The sequence below is a fragment of the Labeo rohita genome, chromosome 10, assembly GCF_022985175.1.
Source record: "Labeo rohita strain BAU-BD-2019 chromosome 10, IGBB_LRoh.1.0, whole genome shotgun sequence".
NCBI classification, from domain to species: Eukaryota; Metazoa; Chordata; class Actinopteri; order Cypriniformes; family Cyprinidae; genus Labeo; species Labeo rohita.
The window spans coordinates 4,444,579-4,461,707 of NC_066878.1; the positions used below are offsets into that span (position 1 = coordinate 4,444,579).

Below are 17,129 nucleotides of genomic sequence, written 5' to 3' on the forward strand. Positions count from 1 at the left end.
TATGTGACCGTGTATGTATGGACAAAGGTACTATTGTATGTGTGTGTGTGTGTGTGTGTGTACTTGTTTTTGCTACATTGTGGGGACCAAATGTCCCCACAAGGATAGTAAAACCTGAAATGTTTGACATTGTGGGGACCGGCCTGCGGTCACCACAATGTTAAAAAATGATTAAAAATAGTAAGTGATGTTTATCTGAAAGTGTAACGATGCAAACATGTTTCCTGTGAGGGCTAGGGTTGGGTTAGGGGATAGACAATATCGTTTGGTCAGTATAAAAACTATAGAAGTGTAATGGAAAGTCCCCACAATTCACAAAAACAAACTTGTGTATATATATATATATATATATATATATATATATATATATATATAATTTTATTTATTTACTTATTTTTTGAGATAAACTGGCAGTCATCAAAGTACATGATCCTTAACCGATTTTTTTTTCTTTCAAATTTCTAACAGAAATCCCTTTGGAACGTTTACCGTTTAAAATAATTCGCACTCTGGAAATTTCCGCGGCAAAAAAAAAAAAAAAAAAAAAAAAAAAAAAAAAAAGTCAAGAAAACTTCAACAAATCACTTTCGCCTTACAACCTTGGCCAAAAAGGTGCATCACTTCCTGTGAAAGGAAAAACAACTGTCCGCGCTTGTCATCTCACCCTGAAAACGAATTAAAAGTGAAACGCCGCTGCCTACAATGACCTGTTTTCTCTCAAATAATAGGCCTGTGAGTGAGACTCGGGCTGCTCTTTTTGAATGGGATGATCCCTCTGTGTGTCTGACGTCCTGGGAGAGTTCCAGGAGCTGCGGATGAATTCCGCACGAAGGCGCTGAGGCTCCAGTCAGACTGACGCCGCGGCGCTCGCTCCATCCAAACACACGCGCTATACACCTCCAATCGGAGCGAGATTCAGCGTTCGGCTGTTTCGCGGAATTACCCGACTACGCGGACTGTTGTTCGACTTGTCACAGTAAGGTAAGGAATAAAACGCGTGTTATACATGCACTTCTGAGTTTATTTCAGTATTTAAAAATGAAACGTTTTATGAATTATAAGTCATGAAGTGTCTGTTTTTAACTTTTTTTGTCTTGGCACACTTTATTTGTTCTTCTTCAGCTCAAAACTTGTAAACCCATAACACGTTTGGCTTCGTAAACACAGACATTGTTTGTTTTGCCACTTGCTGTTTAAAGATGCTGCTCCATAGAGAGCCGTCGTGACAGTTACCACACCTGGAGTAGTTTTATAAATAAGTGCTAAATGTAACATTACAACATTTGCTAAAGCAAAAACAAAGTGAAGTAGATGGGAAGGATGTGCATGCGCGTTTGCGGGGGAGTTAGGTGATTAAGCCTATCTCAGCACTCAGACTGCCAGACGCCAGTTTCATAAGGACACACTGCCTTTGAGAACAGAGCAGATGAATTCACCCTCAATTGATCTGCCTGCCTGCGCCTCTAGTTGAAACCAAGACATGATTTCATGCACTGGTCGTATATGGTCTCGTTTTTCTCCTGTGGTTATTTGATTTAGACAGGGGTGTGTTAACACCTTTGGTATTGCATGCAATAATATTTTCAGAAGCTATTATTTGCCTGGTCTGGCCAAAGATGGAAGCAAGCATCTCTGGTTTCAAATGCTCAAACGGCATTGATTTTTGGCAGATCGGTTTCTGCATCAGAAAGCTTCGGCAGGAAAGGGAGAGGACGAAAAGGTGAGGTCCAGTGAGAGACACTGTAGGACCTGTTGACAGCAACAATAACTCAGCAATAATTCAGAAATCCCAGCATGCACAGATGCATGATGCCGGGTTCCAGTATCAGATCTTGAGATAGGAAAATGTTGCTTTGCGCCAATAAATTACACTCTAATAGGGTGAATCTTACAAAAGAATATGTCCATGTCACATTTCACCCCAAAATCCTAAGAAGCAAGAAATTTTATTTTGCTTAAAGAAAATGAAGCCATTTAGTTTAATATTAATTTAGATTTTATGATTGTTTGGCATTCATTTTCTTTACAATTAAGCACATTTTTATCGCTAATTCACATTACCATAATGCAAAAAGTATACATGTTTGTTTTACTAAATACATAAATAACAATAAAAATTTAATTTTCATTTGTGTAATGTAAAAAAGATTTCTTTGACCACACTGTAAATAGTTTTTGACATTTCCATTTGCACTGATTTAGATATATATATTTTATATATTATATATATATTTTGTATTTATTTAAAACCATTTTTACATTTACATTTAGTCATTTGGGAGGCGCTTACATCCAAAGCGATTTATCGTAAGTTCTAATTATCATAAATTATTTCATTTTTACATAATTTTAATTTTAATTATTTTTATATAACTAAATAATTTAAAATATTTAAGTAATTTTTAAAAATGTTAAATATTTTAAAATAAATAACAATTAATTACAGTTGAGGAATACAACAATCAATTTATCATAATTTCTGATTAGTATAAATTATTTAATTTTTAAATAATTAATTTGTAAATATTTATTAATTTAATTTTTAAATAATTAAATAATTTAAAATATTTAAATAGTTTAAAAATGTTAAATAATTTAAAATAAATAACAACAATTAATTACATTTGAAAAATACAACTGGGGACTAATCATGAGTCCTAATAATCATAAATTATTTATTTTTTAAATAGGTAATTTTTAATAATGTAATAATTTAATTTTTAATAATTAAATAATTTAAAGTATTTACTAAAAAAAGTTAAACGTTAATTTTTTAAATAGTTCATTTTTAATTTTTTAATTTTTAAATAATTAAATTATTAAAAATATTTAAATGATTAAAAAATGTTAAATAATTTGAAATAAATAACAGCAATTACATTTGAGGAATACAAGTGATTCATCATAAGTTCTCATTATCATAAATTATTTAATTTTTTTAAATAATTAATTTTTAATAATTTAATTTTTAAATAATTAAACAATTTAAAATATTTAAATAATTAAATGTTTAATTTAAAACAAATAACAACTAATTACAGTTGAGGAATACCACAAGCGAATTATCATGTTTTAATTATCATATATTATGTCGTTTTTAAATACTTAATTTTTAATCATTTAATTTTAAATTAATTAAATAATTTAAAATATTAAAATAATTAAAAAATATATTAAATAATTTAAAATAAATAACAACAATTAATTACAGTTGAGGAATACAATAAGCAATTTATCATAAGTTTTCATTCTCATCAATTATTTACTTTTTAATCATTACATTTTAAATTATTTAGAAATTACATTTTTTTATAATTAAATAATTTAAAATAATAAAATATATTTTTAAAAATGTTAAATAATTTGAAATAAATAACAACTATTTATGTATTTATTTATTTATTTATTTAATGCAAAATTGTATTAATCTGACATGCTTTTTTGTTTCTTTCACCAGAGAAAACCAGCTGACCGCCTAATGTAAAAATCACTGTCAGGGGGTTTATTCTATACCCGCCTGTGTCTTGTCTGTAAAGAAATAAACTGAGGCTCCTGGGTTGGAGTGATTTAAAACAGATCTGCCCCAAGCTTTGAGAAAAATCCAGTCCCTGCTGTCGCCTCATCCCATAATGCACTCCACTACATCCATCACGTCCCTCTTCTCCTTCACCAGTCCAGCTGTGAAACGGCTGCTGGGCTGGAAACAAGGAGACGAGGAGGAAAAGTGGGCGGAAAAGGCTGTGGATTCCCTCGTAAAGAAGCTCAAGAAAAAGAAAGGGGCCATGGAAGAACTGGAAAAGGCTCTGAGCTGTCCTGGCCAGCCTAGTAAATGCGTCACCATCCCTCGATCCCTAGATGGGAGGCTACAGGTGTCCCACCGTAAAGGTCTACCGCACGTTATCTACTGCAGAGTGTGGCGCTGGCCGGATCTTCAATCCCACCACGAGCTCAAAGCACTAGACTGCTGTGAGTTTCCTTTCGGCTCGAAGCAAAAGGAGATCTGCATCAATCCATATCATTACCGCCGTGTGGAGACACCAGGTATAAATCGATACACAAACCACTTTTCTTGTGTTTTTTTTTTTTTTTGTCTATATCGATTATCACTTTATGCATCTGTAAGTAACTCTTCTTACTCTTTTTTTCAAACAGTTCTACCGCCGGTTCTTGTGCCACGTCACAGTGAGTTTAATCCCCAGCACAGCTTGCTGGCAAAGTTCCGGAACGCTTCCCTACACAACGAGCCTCTCATGCCCCAAAATGCCACTTACCCAGACTCCTTCCCTGCGATGCCCTGTAGCTCATTCTCTTCATCTCCTTCCAGCTCTTTAAACCAGTCCCCAACTGCACACAGCTACCCCAACTCCCCCAGCAGTGGGACCGACCCTGGGAGCCCCTACCAAATCACGGGTGATTTCTCAAGCATTTTATTCTATGTTTTGGTTTCTTAAATGGGTCATCGGATGCAAAGTTCACTTTTACATGTTGTTTGAACATTAAAGGAAAAGTCCACTTCCAAAATGAAGATTCACATATAATGTACTCACCCCATTGTCATCCAAGATGTTCATGTCTTTCTTTCTTCAGTCGTAAAGAAATTATGTTTTTTGAGGGAAACATTTCAGCATTTTTCTCCATATAATGGACTGATATGGTGCCCCGATTTTAAACTTCCAAAATGCAGTTTAAATGTGGCTTCAAACCATCTCAAATGCGGTTATAAACGATCCCAGCTGAGGAAGAAGGGTCTTATCTAGCGAAACGATCGGTTATTTTCATTAAAAAAAAATACAGTTTAAATACTTTTTATTCTCAAACGCTCATCTTGCCTTGCTCTCATTGAACTGTGTATTCTGGTTCAAGACAGTTAGGGTATGTTGAAAAACTCCAATAGTATTTTCTCCCTCAACTTCAAAAATCGTTTCAAAATCATCAAACATTGCTGCAGAAGTACCAACCCAGTGAACCCAGTTTTTTTTGTTCTTTGCAAAGTGAACATGCAAAGAAGATCAAACACCCTTAACAACAAAGGTAAAACAACGATATAGGACGATTTTGAATTTGAGGTAGAGTTTTTCAAAATACCCTAACTGTCATAAACCAGAACAAAAACAGTCCAGGCAGAGTAAGGCAAGACGAGTACATTATATGTGAATCTATGTTTTGGAAGTGGACTTCTATTTTTATGTGTGTTGGCAGTGTATGTACAAATCTACCCTATAATGATAAAAATCCGTGCAGTGGTTTTTAATTAATCTGTAAAAATAATATCCCCTTTTTCAAATCGAGCCATTCTCAGATGCCTGTCGGTGTGACGAGGCCACTCCCACGATAGTTGATTGACATGAGCGTCTTACCTCAGACCCGCCTTACATCAGCTGTAACAGTCCGACCTCCATTGTTTCGATGCCGGAGCAGGGATGTAAGTTAGACAAGAATATCTCCAATTGAGTGATTGAGGTGTTGTGTTGCTGGATATAATAATGAACGTAATGGTCGTCATTTACTCCCGACATCTGAGCCGCTGAAGATGCAGTGGATTATGTTTGTTTGTGAAGGGAATGCACCTCCTGATCTACATAAATGCGTCTATGTTCGCGCAAATCATTCGTGATCCAGCTTCACTTACAGCAGAAGTGAGTATAAGGGTTTTTTAATGAATGTTTGCGATCGCCTTTCCTAATAACGTGCTGGTTAGCAGGTTTAGCAGCTAAACGCGGCTAAATGCTACCAAAGTAAACAGGCTCGTCACTCCACAGGGAGAAGAGAGGGGTGGGGCGAGCAGAGCTCATTAACATTTAAAGCAACCTTGACCAGAACAGGATCATTTTTGCAGAGCTGATTTTGGCAAGGTAAAAAGGTGTTATGTACACTACTATTGTGAAATTTTAAACAAACCATGTTATAGACTTTTCATTAAGACCCTAAAGAATCATATCAACTTGTGGAAAATGGGCATCCGATGACCCCTTTAAGTATAGTGCCATTGAATTGCATATGTTTATGCAAGTCATCTTGGTCATTCACAGCAGAGACGCCTCCACCACCCTACAGTATGATGGAGACGTCTCCATCTGAGGATGTGAAACCGGGAGAGTCCTCCACCACCACTAAACTCATTTTGTCAGCCCCACATAGAGGTGAGACACTGGACTAAATACACTTACTGTGCATCGTGTACCTACTCATTTACAGTGTCATTATTGTTAACTGTAATTAAAACGGTTGAAAAATTGTTTTTGTTCATTGAAATAAAGCTGAAATAAATTATTGGAATGAAATATTAGATGAAAACTTGAACTTTAAACAAAAATGTAAAGTAAAAATTAAAAACAAAAATTCTAAACATTTAATGGGCAACTAACTGATTAATAAAATAAACTGAATTACTAAAATTGATAAACTATTAATATTACTATATTTTAACTATTGTAAGATTATTTTAATTATGCTTATGTATTTCAGTATGTATGTTTTGTGTGTGTGTGTGTGTATATAATTTATTACTATTATTTTTATTAATATTATAATATTACAATAATTTTATTATCATTTTTTATTCCTTTTGTTTTTATTTTATTTTGTTTAATTGTATTATTTATGTACTTTTTATATTCTATTGTAACTTTTAAATTTACATTCTTATAAAGGGTTAAAATTGTAAAAAGCATAGTATTTGTACAAATAGCAGCTTTTCTCGAAAAATAAAAAAAATAATTTCAAAAAAGAATTACTAAAATGTAAATAAAAGTATAGCTAAATAGAAATATTTGAAGAAAATGTTAACATTGTTAAAACAACAAAATGACTAAAACTTAAATAAAAAACTAAAAATATAAAAATAAAAGCTAATTTAAAATATTAATAAATACTAAAATAGTATATAAATAACACTTAAATAATTTATTTTAGAATAAAAAGAATAAAAACTATCAAATAACACAATTTAAACAAAATTAATAAAATACATTGAATTACTAAAATTGATATATCATTAACATTAAAATATTTTAACTATTGTATAATTAATATTTTTTATGCATATGTATTTCATTATGTATGTTGTATGTGTGTGCTTTATTTATTTTATTTTAATTTTTTTATTCTTTTTTATTATTATTTATGTACTTTGTGTATTTTATTGTTAATTTTAAATTACATTTTTATAAGGCAGTCTGTTCTAGGTTGGTTGGGTAGGGGTTAAAATTGTAAAAAGCATAGTATGTGTACAAATAACAGGATCTATTCTTGAAATAAAATAAAATTATATAAAAAGTATTACTAAAATTGAAATATAAATACAGCCAAATAGAAATATTTAAAGAAAATATTAAAATTATTAAAACAACGAAATGACTAAAACTTAAATGAAAAAACTGAAAATATAAAAATAAAAGCTAATTCAAAATATTAAGAAATACTAAAATTATTAATTTTTGAATAAAAATGATCAAAACTATGAAGTAACACAAACAATTTATGAAATAAAATTAACAAAATACATTGAATTACTAAAGTTGATATTAACAATATTTTATTTTTGTGTTTTATATTTTATATTATATTTTATTACATTCTTTTAAGGCAGTCATTTCTGGGTTGGTTGGGTAGGAGTTAAAATTGTAAAAAGCATAGTATTTGTACAAATAAACATTTGTTCCTAAAGTAAAATAAAATTGTACAAAAAAGGTATTTCTAAATTTGAAATATATATTAAAATTATTAAAACAAAATGAATAACAAAAAGAAAATATATAAATTAAAAGCTCATTCTTTTATAAAGTAGTAATAAATACTAAATAATACTAAAATAATTCATTTTAGAATAAAAATCATCAAAACTATGAAATAACGCAAATGGAAAATAATTATGTAGTGGCAAAAATGTAATATAACACTAACACAGAATCAGAATCCACCCGACTTTAAAGAGCCTGAGTATTTACAGCTGCAAATGACTGCAGCAAGCGCTTATGATAAACAGAACATTTGGTGTTTGAACATTTTGCCTTGGTGTGGACGCTAATATAGTTATTGTTCTTGGACAGACCTGAACCTATCCATTTAAAACTAATTAGGTCAAATTAGAATTTATTAAATCATATATATTATATTTGCATATAAATCTCATTTCTAATTTCAAGCTTTTAATCATAAACCAGATGAAAACCTTTTTAAAAACTTGAGAAAAATAAATCCAGCCTGGTGTTTCCAAATAGTGAAAGTGTAATCATGACAACATTATTTCTGATTAAAACGCATCATGAATATGGAATTAATCTGAATACTATGAGATATGAAACATTACATGTTTTTTTATTTTGCAGACTTGAGGCCAGTGTGTTATGAGGAACCAGAATACTGGTGTTCAGTGGCGTATTACGAGCTAAACAACAGGGTGGGCGAGACGTTCCATGCCTCTTCCAGAAGCATCCTCGTGGACGGTTTTACGGACCCCTCCAACAACAAAAACCGCTTCTGTCTCGGATTACTATCCAACGTCAACCGAAACTCCACCATTGAACACACTCGCAGACACATCGGCAAAGGTTCGTTTAAAGTTTTACGTTCTTTGGTGAGTTTTTTGGTTGGAAATAGACAGAAAATAAGATCAAGCTGCTGATAATGTCTTTCATCAGTTGATTCAATTCCAAGAGAAAGTAAAACCCTTAAATCACCACTCGCTAGACACTGTTTTATGGCGCCAGATTGGGCTGGCCAGTCAACACTGCACTTCAGAAAGCCGGCGAGACAGACAGAGTCCACATTATCCAAATGTTGGCTTTTCTCAGGGCGCTAGATGAGCTTCACTCTGCCAGTGTTGGAAACACATTAAGTGTTGCCATAGGTTACAGCAGTGACAGGGTGGAGTATGCACACATACACATGCCAGGCACAGATGGACGGAGGCCAAGTTCGAGTTCCATCTACTTGTGTGAGAGATCCTGGTGGGAAAAGCGCCAAGGACAACGACATAATCCAGATCAGGATGCTTCAGGAGAATGGAGATTATTAAGGTTTCCGCTTGGCACGTGATAAAACGTTATGAATGCTGGCTTTGGGGATAATGATTTCTGGGATTTACCAAGTTTACCAAGTGGTGGATATGCTGGTTTATGAGCCAACTTTGTGCTTGTGTTAAACACATTTGTAGAAATTGTTAGATATTAGTTGTTAGATGACTCTCTTTTCCTCTTTTGTTTTAGGTGTGCACTTATATTATGTCGGAGGGGAGGTGTACGCTGAGTGTTTGAGCGACAGCAGTATTTTCGTACAGAGTCGGAACTGTAACTACCAGCATGGTTTCCATCCCACCACCGTCTGCAAGATCCCGAGTGGATGCAGCCTGAAGATATTCAACAACCAGCTGTTTGCCCAGCTGCTGTCGCAGTCAGTCAATCACGGCTTTGAGGTGGTGTATGAACTTACCAAGATGTGCACCATCAGGATGAGCTTTGTCAAGGTAAAGAGGTTTATATAGAATATGTGGTGCATCATGAGCAGCTAATAAAAGTTATGTTATGTTAACACCCTAACAGCCACCAGCAGATGAACCAACTCATTAGAGTCACTAGTCAAATCTACACTGGGAATAAAATGACTCTGGTTGTGAGGTATGCTTCTGATTCACTTGTAAGAACCGAATTATTAGCGTTTTTCCTTTAGGAATCAGTCTGCATTGGTTGCACTGTATGTGTTTGATTCACTTAGAAGAACAGATTCATTAGAGTCATTAACTAAGGAATCAGCCTTGAATGTTTGCGCCGTATGTGTTTGATTCACTTAGAAGAATCATTCAGGAATCAGACTACTCTGGTTGTGCTGTATGCTTTTGATTCACTTAGAAGAACAGATTCATTAGAGTCATTAACTAAGGAATCAGCCTTGAATGTTTGCGCCGTATGTGTTTGATTCACTTAGAAGAATCATTCAGGAATCAGACTACTCTGGTTGTGCTGTATGCTTTTGATTCACTAAAAAAGAACAGATTCATTAGTCATTAACTATGGAATCAGCCTTGAATGTTTGCACTGTATGTGTTTGATTCACTTAGACGAATCATTCAGGAATCAAACTACTCTGGTTGTACTGTATGGTTTTGATACACTAAAAAAGAACAGAATCATTAGTCATTAACTAAGGAATCAGCCTTAAATGGTTGCACTGTATGCATTTGATTCAGTTAGAAGAATCATTCAGGAATCAGACTACTTGCGCTGTTTGCTTTTGATTCACTAAAAAGAAAGGATTCAATAGAGTCATTAACTAAAGAATCAGTCTTCACTGGTTGCACTGTATGCGTTTGATTCATTTAGGAGAATCATTTAAGAATCAGACTCTGAGACTCTGTGTTTGATTCACTTAGAAGAACAGTCTGATAAGAGTTATTTTTTCAGGGATCAGACTACTTGTGCTGTATGCTTTTAATTGACTAGAAGAATCATTAAGGAATCAGACTACCCTGGTTGTGCTTTGATTCACTAAAAACAGATTTGTTAGAATCATTAACTAAGGAATCAGCCATCTTTGGTTGCACTGTATGCGTTTGGTTCATTTAAAACAACAGACTCATTAGAGTCTTTAACTAAGGAATCAGCCATCATTGGATGCGCTGTATGTGTTTGATTTACTTAGAAGGACTGGCTCATAAGAGTCATTCATTTTGGAATTAGACTACTCTGGTTGTGCTGTATGCTTTTGATTTACTAAAAAGAACTGATTCATTATAGTCATTCATTAAGGAATCAGCCCTCATTGGTTGTGCTGTATGCGTTTCATTCATTTAGAAGTACTGACTCATAAGAGTCATTTGTTTGGGAATCAGACTACTCTGGTTGTGCTTTATGCATTTGATTCACTAAAAAGAACTGATTCATTAGAGTCATTCATTAAAGAATCAGCTTGTTATGGTTGCACTGTATGCATTTGATTGACTTAGAAGAACTGGCTCATAAGAGTCATTAATTTAGGAATTAGACTACTTTGGTTGCGCTGTATGCTTTTGATTCACTTAGAAGAACTGGCTCATAAGAGTCATTTGTTTAGAAATCAGACTACTCAGGTTGCGCTGTATGCTTTTGATTTACTAAAACTAACCGATTCATTAGTCATTCATTTGGGAATCAGCCTTCACTGGTTGTGCTGTATGCATTTGATTCACTAAAAAGCACAGATTCATTAGTCATTAACTAAGGACTCAGCCATCATTGGTTGTGCTGTATGCATTTGATTCACATAGAAGTACTGACTCATCAGAGTCATTCATTTAGGAATTAGACTACTTTGGTTGCGCTGTATGCTTTTGATTCACTAAAAAGAACTTATTCATTATAGTCATTCATTAAGGAATCAGCCTGCATTGGTTGCACTGTATGCATTTGATTCACTTAGAAATACTGACTCATAAGAGTCATTTGTTTGGGAATCTGACTACTCTGGTTGTGCTGTGTGCATTTGATTCACTACAAAGCACAGATTCATTAGTCATTAACTAAGGAATCAACCATCATTGGTTGTGCTGTATGCATTTGATTCACTTAGAAGTACTGACTCATAAGAGTCATTAATTTAGGAATTAGACTACTTTGGTTGCACTGTATGCTTTTGATTCACTTAGAAGAACTGACTTATAAGAGTCATTCATTTGGGAATCGGACTACTCAGGTTGCGCTGTATAGTTTTGATTCACTAAAAAGAACTGATTCATTAGAGTCATTCATTAAGGAATCAGCCTGCATTGGTTGCACTGTATGCATTTGATTCACTTTGAAGAACTGACTCATAAGAGTCATTCATTTGGGAATCGGACTACTCAGGTTGTGCTGTATACTTTTGATTCACTAAAAAGAATTGAATCATTAGAGTCATTCATTAAAGAATCAGCTTGTGCTGGTTGCACTGTATGAATTTGTTTCACTTAGAAGAACTGGCTCATAAGAGTCATTTGTTTAGGAATCCGACTACTCAGGTTGCGCTGTATGCTTTTGATTTACTACAAATAACCAATTCATTAGAGTCATTCATTAGGGAATCAGCCTTCATTGGTTGTGCTGTATGCATTTGATTCACTTAAAGAACTGTCTCATAAGAGTCCTTTTTTGGGAATCAGACTACTCTGGTTGCACTGTATGCTTTTGATTCACTAAAAAGAACAGATTGAATAGAATCATTACCTAAGGAATCAGCATTCATTGGTTGCGCTGTATGCATTTGATTCACTTAGAAGAACTGGCTCATAAGAGTTATTCGTTTGGGAAATCAGACTACTCTTGTTGTGCTATATGCTTTAGATTCACTAAAAAGAACATTGGTCATTGGAAAATTAGTTTTGCCTTTGATTCACTAAAAAGATCTGGTTCCTAAGAGTCATTCATTTGGGAATTGAACTACACTGGTTGTACGGTATGCTTTTGATTCACTAAAAAATCCGGAGTCATAAATTCGGACACTGTACTACAGTAGTTGCACTTTTTCATGCTTGTAGATTCAGTAGCAGTGTCACTTATTAAGAAGTGAATGAAACACTGTCAGAGTATAATATAATAATATACAATATTTTACATAATACTCTGCTTTCAAGCTTATTAATCAATAATATGGGTGAAAGGTGATTTTTAGCACTATCGCAATACAGAAAGGTCATCAACGTCATTCACAAGCTAACAGCTCTTGAGGTGCTTAGCACTTCCAAATAGAAAATCTTCTATGTGTTGCTATGCAAACTCAATATGTAGTTATTCTAATCTCTGGCTTGCTGTTTTATGGATGTAGCTCTGCCAAAACACACTGCAGATCCCATAGCTCGAGAGTTCTCCAATTACTGACTGATACGACTGATGATTCCCTGCTCAGTTTGTGTGTATGCAAACACAAAACATGTTTATAATAATTTCCATGTTAAATTGTGAATGAAGTGGAAATATTTTTATTTTTTAAAGTTTGCAGTTATTTCTGCAATCCCTGTTGCTGCTGATATGCAATTGAAAATATAAATATATATTTAAATATTTAAGTATTATTGTTGTTAATTTGTTTTAAAATCTGTTTTAGATGTTGTATAAACACACCCAGTTATTAAAAATGAAATCTGTCCTTTTCCTAGGGCTGGGGAGCCGAGTACCATCGTCAGGATGTAACCAGCACCCCCTGCTGGATAGAAATCCACCTGCACGGGCCCCTGCAGTGGCTAGACAAAGTTCTGACCCAGATGGGCTCTCCACACAATCCTATTTCTTCCGTGTCCTAATGAATTACAGAACAAGGGGAATATAGTTCTCCAATAGACTTTCATAGTGCCCCAAGACACATAATGCTCTTACTCTTGTCTTTTCAGTGGATGTTTATGGTACTGCTATAGGATCAGCCAGGAAATACGTACAATATCATGCTGTTAAATAAGCAGTGGTTAGATGAGTGTTGCAATGATTTTAATAAAAAAAAACAGAAAAAACACTACTACTTCACAGTATGTAGTAGCTAAGATCAATTCAGACAGAAGCTCTCTAATAGAAAGCCAAAGAAATGTGTTAGTAGGCAGGTACTTGTTCTGGAAATGGTTTATTTGTGTCATATTTTGAGTAATATGTACCTTCTATAGCATTTCATGTTGTTTTCTTCATTTGCGTTAGCTGTCCTTGTAATACAAAAAACCTTCTTCTATTTGTGGCTGTTTACTTTTTTGACCAAAAAATCCATAAGTATTAATGCTTTTACAGCTGAAAAATTTTCTCAAGATCAATAAAACTTCATTTGCTTGTTCTTAGCAACTTAATAATAAAGCTGACTTAACAATTCTGTGTGTACGCTGTTACTTTCAGCTACACGGTCAAGATGTGGTGAAACTAAATTGTAGCTTTCAACATCATTACGGATCGCAAAAAAAAAATTTATTTTTTTTTTTGATAAAAGCTGCCATTTCATCAATAATTTAAAAATCCTAAATGACACTACATGTGGTCGAACAGGATGGCTATTCAAACTGATTGTTGATATTTAGATTTAGCTGCTAATTCATGATCTCAAGAGCTTGATGATGACAGAAGTACTTCAGATCAATCAGATCTTTGTCAAATATCAGTTTTCAAAATGCAGTGTTAATAGTCTCCACACCATCAAGGATGACTGTAGGTCACAAACGCTCACGGTTCCCACTTGAATATTGAATACTGCCCATTTAAAAATGTCTGTGAAAATGTGACTGCATTAAATCCTCTCCGGTCTTCAGTAGTTGTGCTGTGTTTGAGCTCGATTCTGTGTGGTCAGTAAACGCTGCTGCTGCTGAAGGAAACTGATGACTTCTGGACTTCTTAACAGAGACTGAAACCCAAAAACAACACAACATGAGCTAATGGTAAGTCATTCAGTTAACATAAACATTAATAGCATTTATATTACAAATAAAATATACATATAATATTCAATATACATATGAAATAAAGAATAGTTGGCATACAAATGAGTTAATCATACAAAGGAGATATTGATTACAAAAAAGATTTAAAAACTGAAAAATGAACCTTCAAAAATAGTTGAATTTGATGTTATTACTTTAATTTACTAATTTTATTTATATATTTTAGTTATTGTTAACTAAAGCTAATACGATTTAAAAAGTAAAAAAAATAGTATCTGGAAATACATAAAAACTGAAACATGAAATAAAAGTTATTAAAATTGTAAATTTTTTATTTAAAATAATATTTAAAAATACGTCAAAAGTGACAAGGCGCACAATAAAATTACTAAAAATAAATTACTTAAAATCTTTTAAAAAAGAATAGCAACAACTAGTATATAGATAATACTAAAATAAAATGCTCTGCAACCACTGAATTAGGTTTCTAGGTGTGTAAAACTACTATAGTAAACTAAATAAGTCACTTTGCTATGAAATATTCAGTTCATATAAATATTAATAGCTTTTATATTACATATAAAATATACATATTAGGTTTTAAAATTACATAAAATTCACTAACCCAGTGAAACAAAGAATAGTTGGCGTACAAATCAGTTAATCATACAAAGGAGAGACTTTTTTTTTTGTTTTTTTAAAAAAAAAGGTTTTTAGTAGTTTTCAGTTTAAAACAGAAAAATGAACCTTCAGAATTAGCTGAATTAGATGTTATTATTACTTTTATTTAGTAATTTGTTTTATTATTATTTTATTTATTTATTTTTGTTATTATCGTTAACTAAAACTAATACTATTTAAAATGTGTTAATTAAAATACAGCTGAAATAACGTAACAAATATTAGATAAAAAGGTAGAAAAATGTTTAAGTTGAAAAAATAAATCACTAACAGGAAACAAATAAAAACTAAAACTGAAACAAAATAGAAATTAAATATTAAAAAAATGACTTAAAAACTTATTAAAATTCTAATTTAAAAAGTTTTCGGTTTACAAAAATGAAAAAGTAACCTTCAAAAATTTTGAATTAGATGTTAGGATAACTTTTTTTTTACTAATTTATTTTATGTGTTTATTATTTTAGTTATTATTGTTAACTTAAGCTAATACTATTAAAAATTTGTTTATTAAAATAAATCAGAAATAAAGTAACAAATATTAAATGAAAAATTATTAAAGAAAGTTTAGGTTAAAAAATTAATTACAAACTGGAAATACATAAACTAAAACGTAAACAAAAAAAATTAAATATTTAAAAAATATTTTACAATTTATTACAATTAAAAATATATATAACAAATAATACATCAAAGGTGTACAATAAAATTACTAAAAATATACAAATAAAAATAAAATCTGAAACTACAAAAAAAAAAGAAGGAAAAATTAGAATAGTGACTGCTCTGCACCCACTGCATTAGGTTACTAGATGTGTATGACTAATACTAAAACTACTATAATAAACTAAATAATAAGTCACTTTTCTATTAAATAATATTCAGTTAATATAAATATTAATAGCATTTATATTTAATATAAAATATACATATGAGGTTTTAAAAATAAATAAAATTCACCTAATTAACTAAAATAACACTGCTCTGCACCAGCTGCATTAGGCTACTATGTGTGTATGACTACAACTAACCCCCAAAAAAGTGTTTTACTGCACTTACCAGTCTTTTTTGGTTCAGCACCTGCTCAATGAGGGACGGTCTGGCTGGTCTGTCTCCCATGTTACCCAGCCGTTGCTTAGTAACAGATACAGGCCTCTCCTCTGAACCCTCCTTCACATCACGAACAGATAAAACAACACAAAATAAGCGGATAAAGTTATAATGAAACCCCATTAATGCATTTACCGAAGCGGTTATTTATCCCCAATACGCATTTCCTTACATCTAGTTTTCCCGACGACATGGCCTGGTCGCTTTTCTTTTTCTTATACTTGTCCTTGTACATTTTATTCCGGTGTTTTTTGCACATCCAGGGTTTCCTGGCTTTGGCCACCTGCGTCGTGGTCTCCGTGCAGCCGTCATAGATGCAGGTCTTGGGCACGTTCTCGCTCTCCCCGGACGTCTCGTCGTCGTTGAGCTCCTCCGGACTGGCCGCGCCGTCTCTCGCCTCCGGCACGTCGCTCTCGTCGCCCGGGTCTTCAGCGTCGTACGGGAAGTTCTCTGGGTCGGACGGGGTGGTGTTGCTGTCCCCGGCTGCAGGAGTTTGACCGTCTTTACCCGTGTTTGCTAAACTGAGATGAACGTTGTCGCTCATTTTGTCTTTTTAGAGTAAAAGCCAAATTCGCACCTGTCATCCGACCTCTATGAACGTACTGACCAGACTTGCTTCGTATAAAAATACGGAATAAATTAGTGTTAAGCTGATTTTATATAACTATCGTTAAAAATGACGCATTTTTAAATAAAGCAACACAATAAGTATGATCTATACGCATAAAAACGGAAGAATATAAGATGTGAAAGACTCCTGTCACGACAAAAACAAAACAGCGATGGCCGCTGCAGAAACAGAGACTCGCCTGTGTGATCAAATGGACGTTGCGCCCTCTAGCGGCACCACACTGCGGTGCAAATACTTCACTGAACTACAACTGCATTTGAACGTGTGAGCGACTCTGAAATATGTGACCCTGGACCGCAAAACCAGTCTTAAGTCGCTGGGGTATATTTGTAGCAATAGCCAAAAATATGTTGTATG

At 33.2% G+C, this 17,129-nt stretch overlaps 2 protein-coding genes across 4 annotated transcripts; one reads left to right on the forward strand and one right to left on the reverse strand.

Moving 5' to 3' along the window:
• The first annotated feature begins 697 nt into the window (after positions 1 to 697).
• smad9 (SMAD family member 9) lies at positions 698 to 13,659 on the forward strand. Of its 3 annotated transcripts, XM_051121258.1 has the most exons (8): positions 702 to 981; positions 1,588 to 1,720; positions 3,458 to 4,041; positions 4,153 to 4,410; positions 6,030 to 6,140; positions 8,328 to 8,549; positions 9,207 to 9,463; positions 13,103 to 13,659. In XM_051121258.1, the coding sequence occupies exons 3-8, from the start codon at positions 3,630 to 3,632 to the stop codon at positions 13,244 to 13,246; spliced, it is 1,404 nt and encodes a 467-aa protein (XP_050977215.1). In that variant the 5' UTR covers positions 702 to 981; positions 1,588 to 1,720; positions 3,458 to 3,629; the 3' UTR covers positions 13,247 to 13,659. The 3 variants fall into 3 exon arrangements, with proteins under 3 accessions (XP_050977217.1, XP_050977215.1, XP_050977214.1); XM_051121260.1 differs by lacking the exon at positions 1,588 to 1,720 and having other exon boundaries at positions 698 to 981; positions 6,033 to 6,140; XM_051121257.1 differs by lacking the exon at positions 1,588 to 1,720.
• On the reverse strand, positions 13,542 to 16,964 carry rfxap (regulatory factor X-associated protein). Its single transcript, XM_051121261.1, has 3 exons — positions 16,314 to 16,964; positions 16,091 to 16,201; positions 13,542 to 14,316 (listed from the first exon to the last, which is right to left on the reverse strand). Exons 1-3 carry the CDS (start codon positions 16,683 to 16,685, stop codon positions 14,221 to 14,223), a joined length of 579 nt encoding a protein of 192 aa, XP_050977218.1. The 5' UTR covers positions 16,686 to 16,964; the 3' UTR covers positions 13,542 to 14,220.
• Positions 16,965 to 17,129: the final 165 nt, after the last annotated feature.

What these genes read in the sequence shown, in the direction of transcription:
- smad9 (XM_051121258.1), top strand. Translation starts at nt 3,630, where the DNA reads ATGCACTCCACTACATCCATCACGTCCCTCTTCTCCTTCACCAGTCCA. An exon ending in CCGCCGTGTGGAGACACCAG is followed by an intron (nt 4,042 to 4,152) that starts GTATAAATCGAT and finishes TTTTTCAAACAG; the next exon opens with TTCTACCGCCGGTTCTTGTG. An exon ending in TTTGTCAGCCCCACATAGAG is followed by an intron (nt 6,141 to 8,327) that starts GTGAGACACTGG and finishes TTTATTTTGCAG; the next exon opens with ACTTGAGGCCAGTGTGTTAT.
- rfxap (XM_051121261.1), bottom strand. Translation starts at nt 16,685, where the DNA reads ATGAGCGACAACGTTCATCTCAGTTTAGCAAACACGGGTAAAGACGGT. An exon ending in TGTCGTCGGGAAAACTAGAT is followed by an intron (nt 16,202 to 16,313) that starts GTAAGGAAATGC and finishes CGTGATGTGAAG; the next exon opens with GAGGGTTCAGAGGAGAGGCC. An exon ending in TGCTGAACCAAAAAAGACTG is followed by an intron (nt 14,317 to 16,090) that starts GTAAGTGCAGTA and finishes TTTGGGTTTCAG; the next exon opens with TCTCTGTTAAGAAGTCCAGA.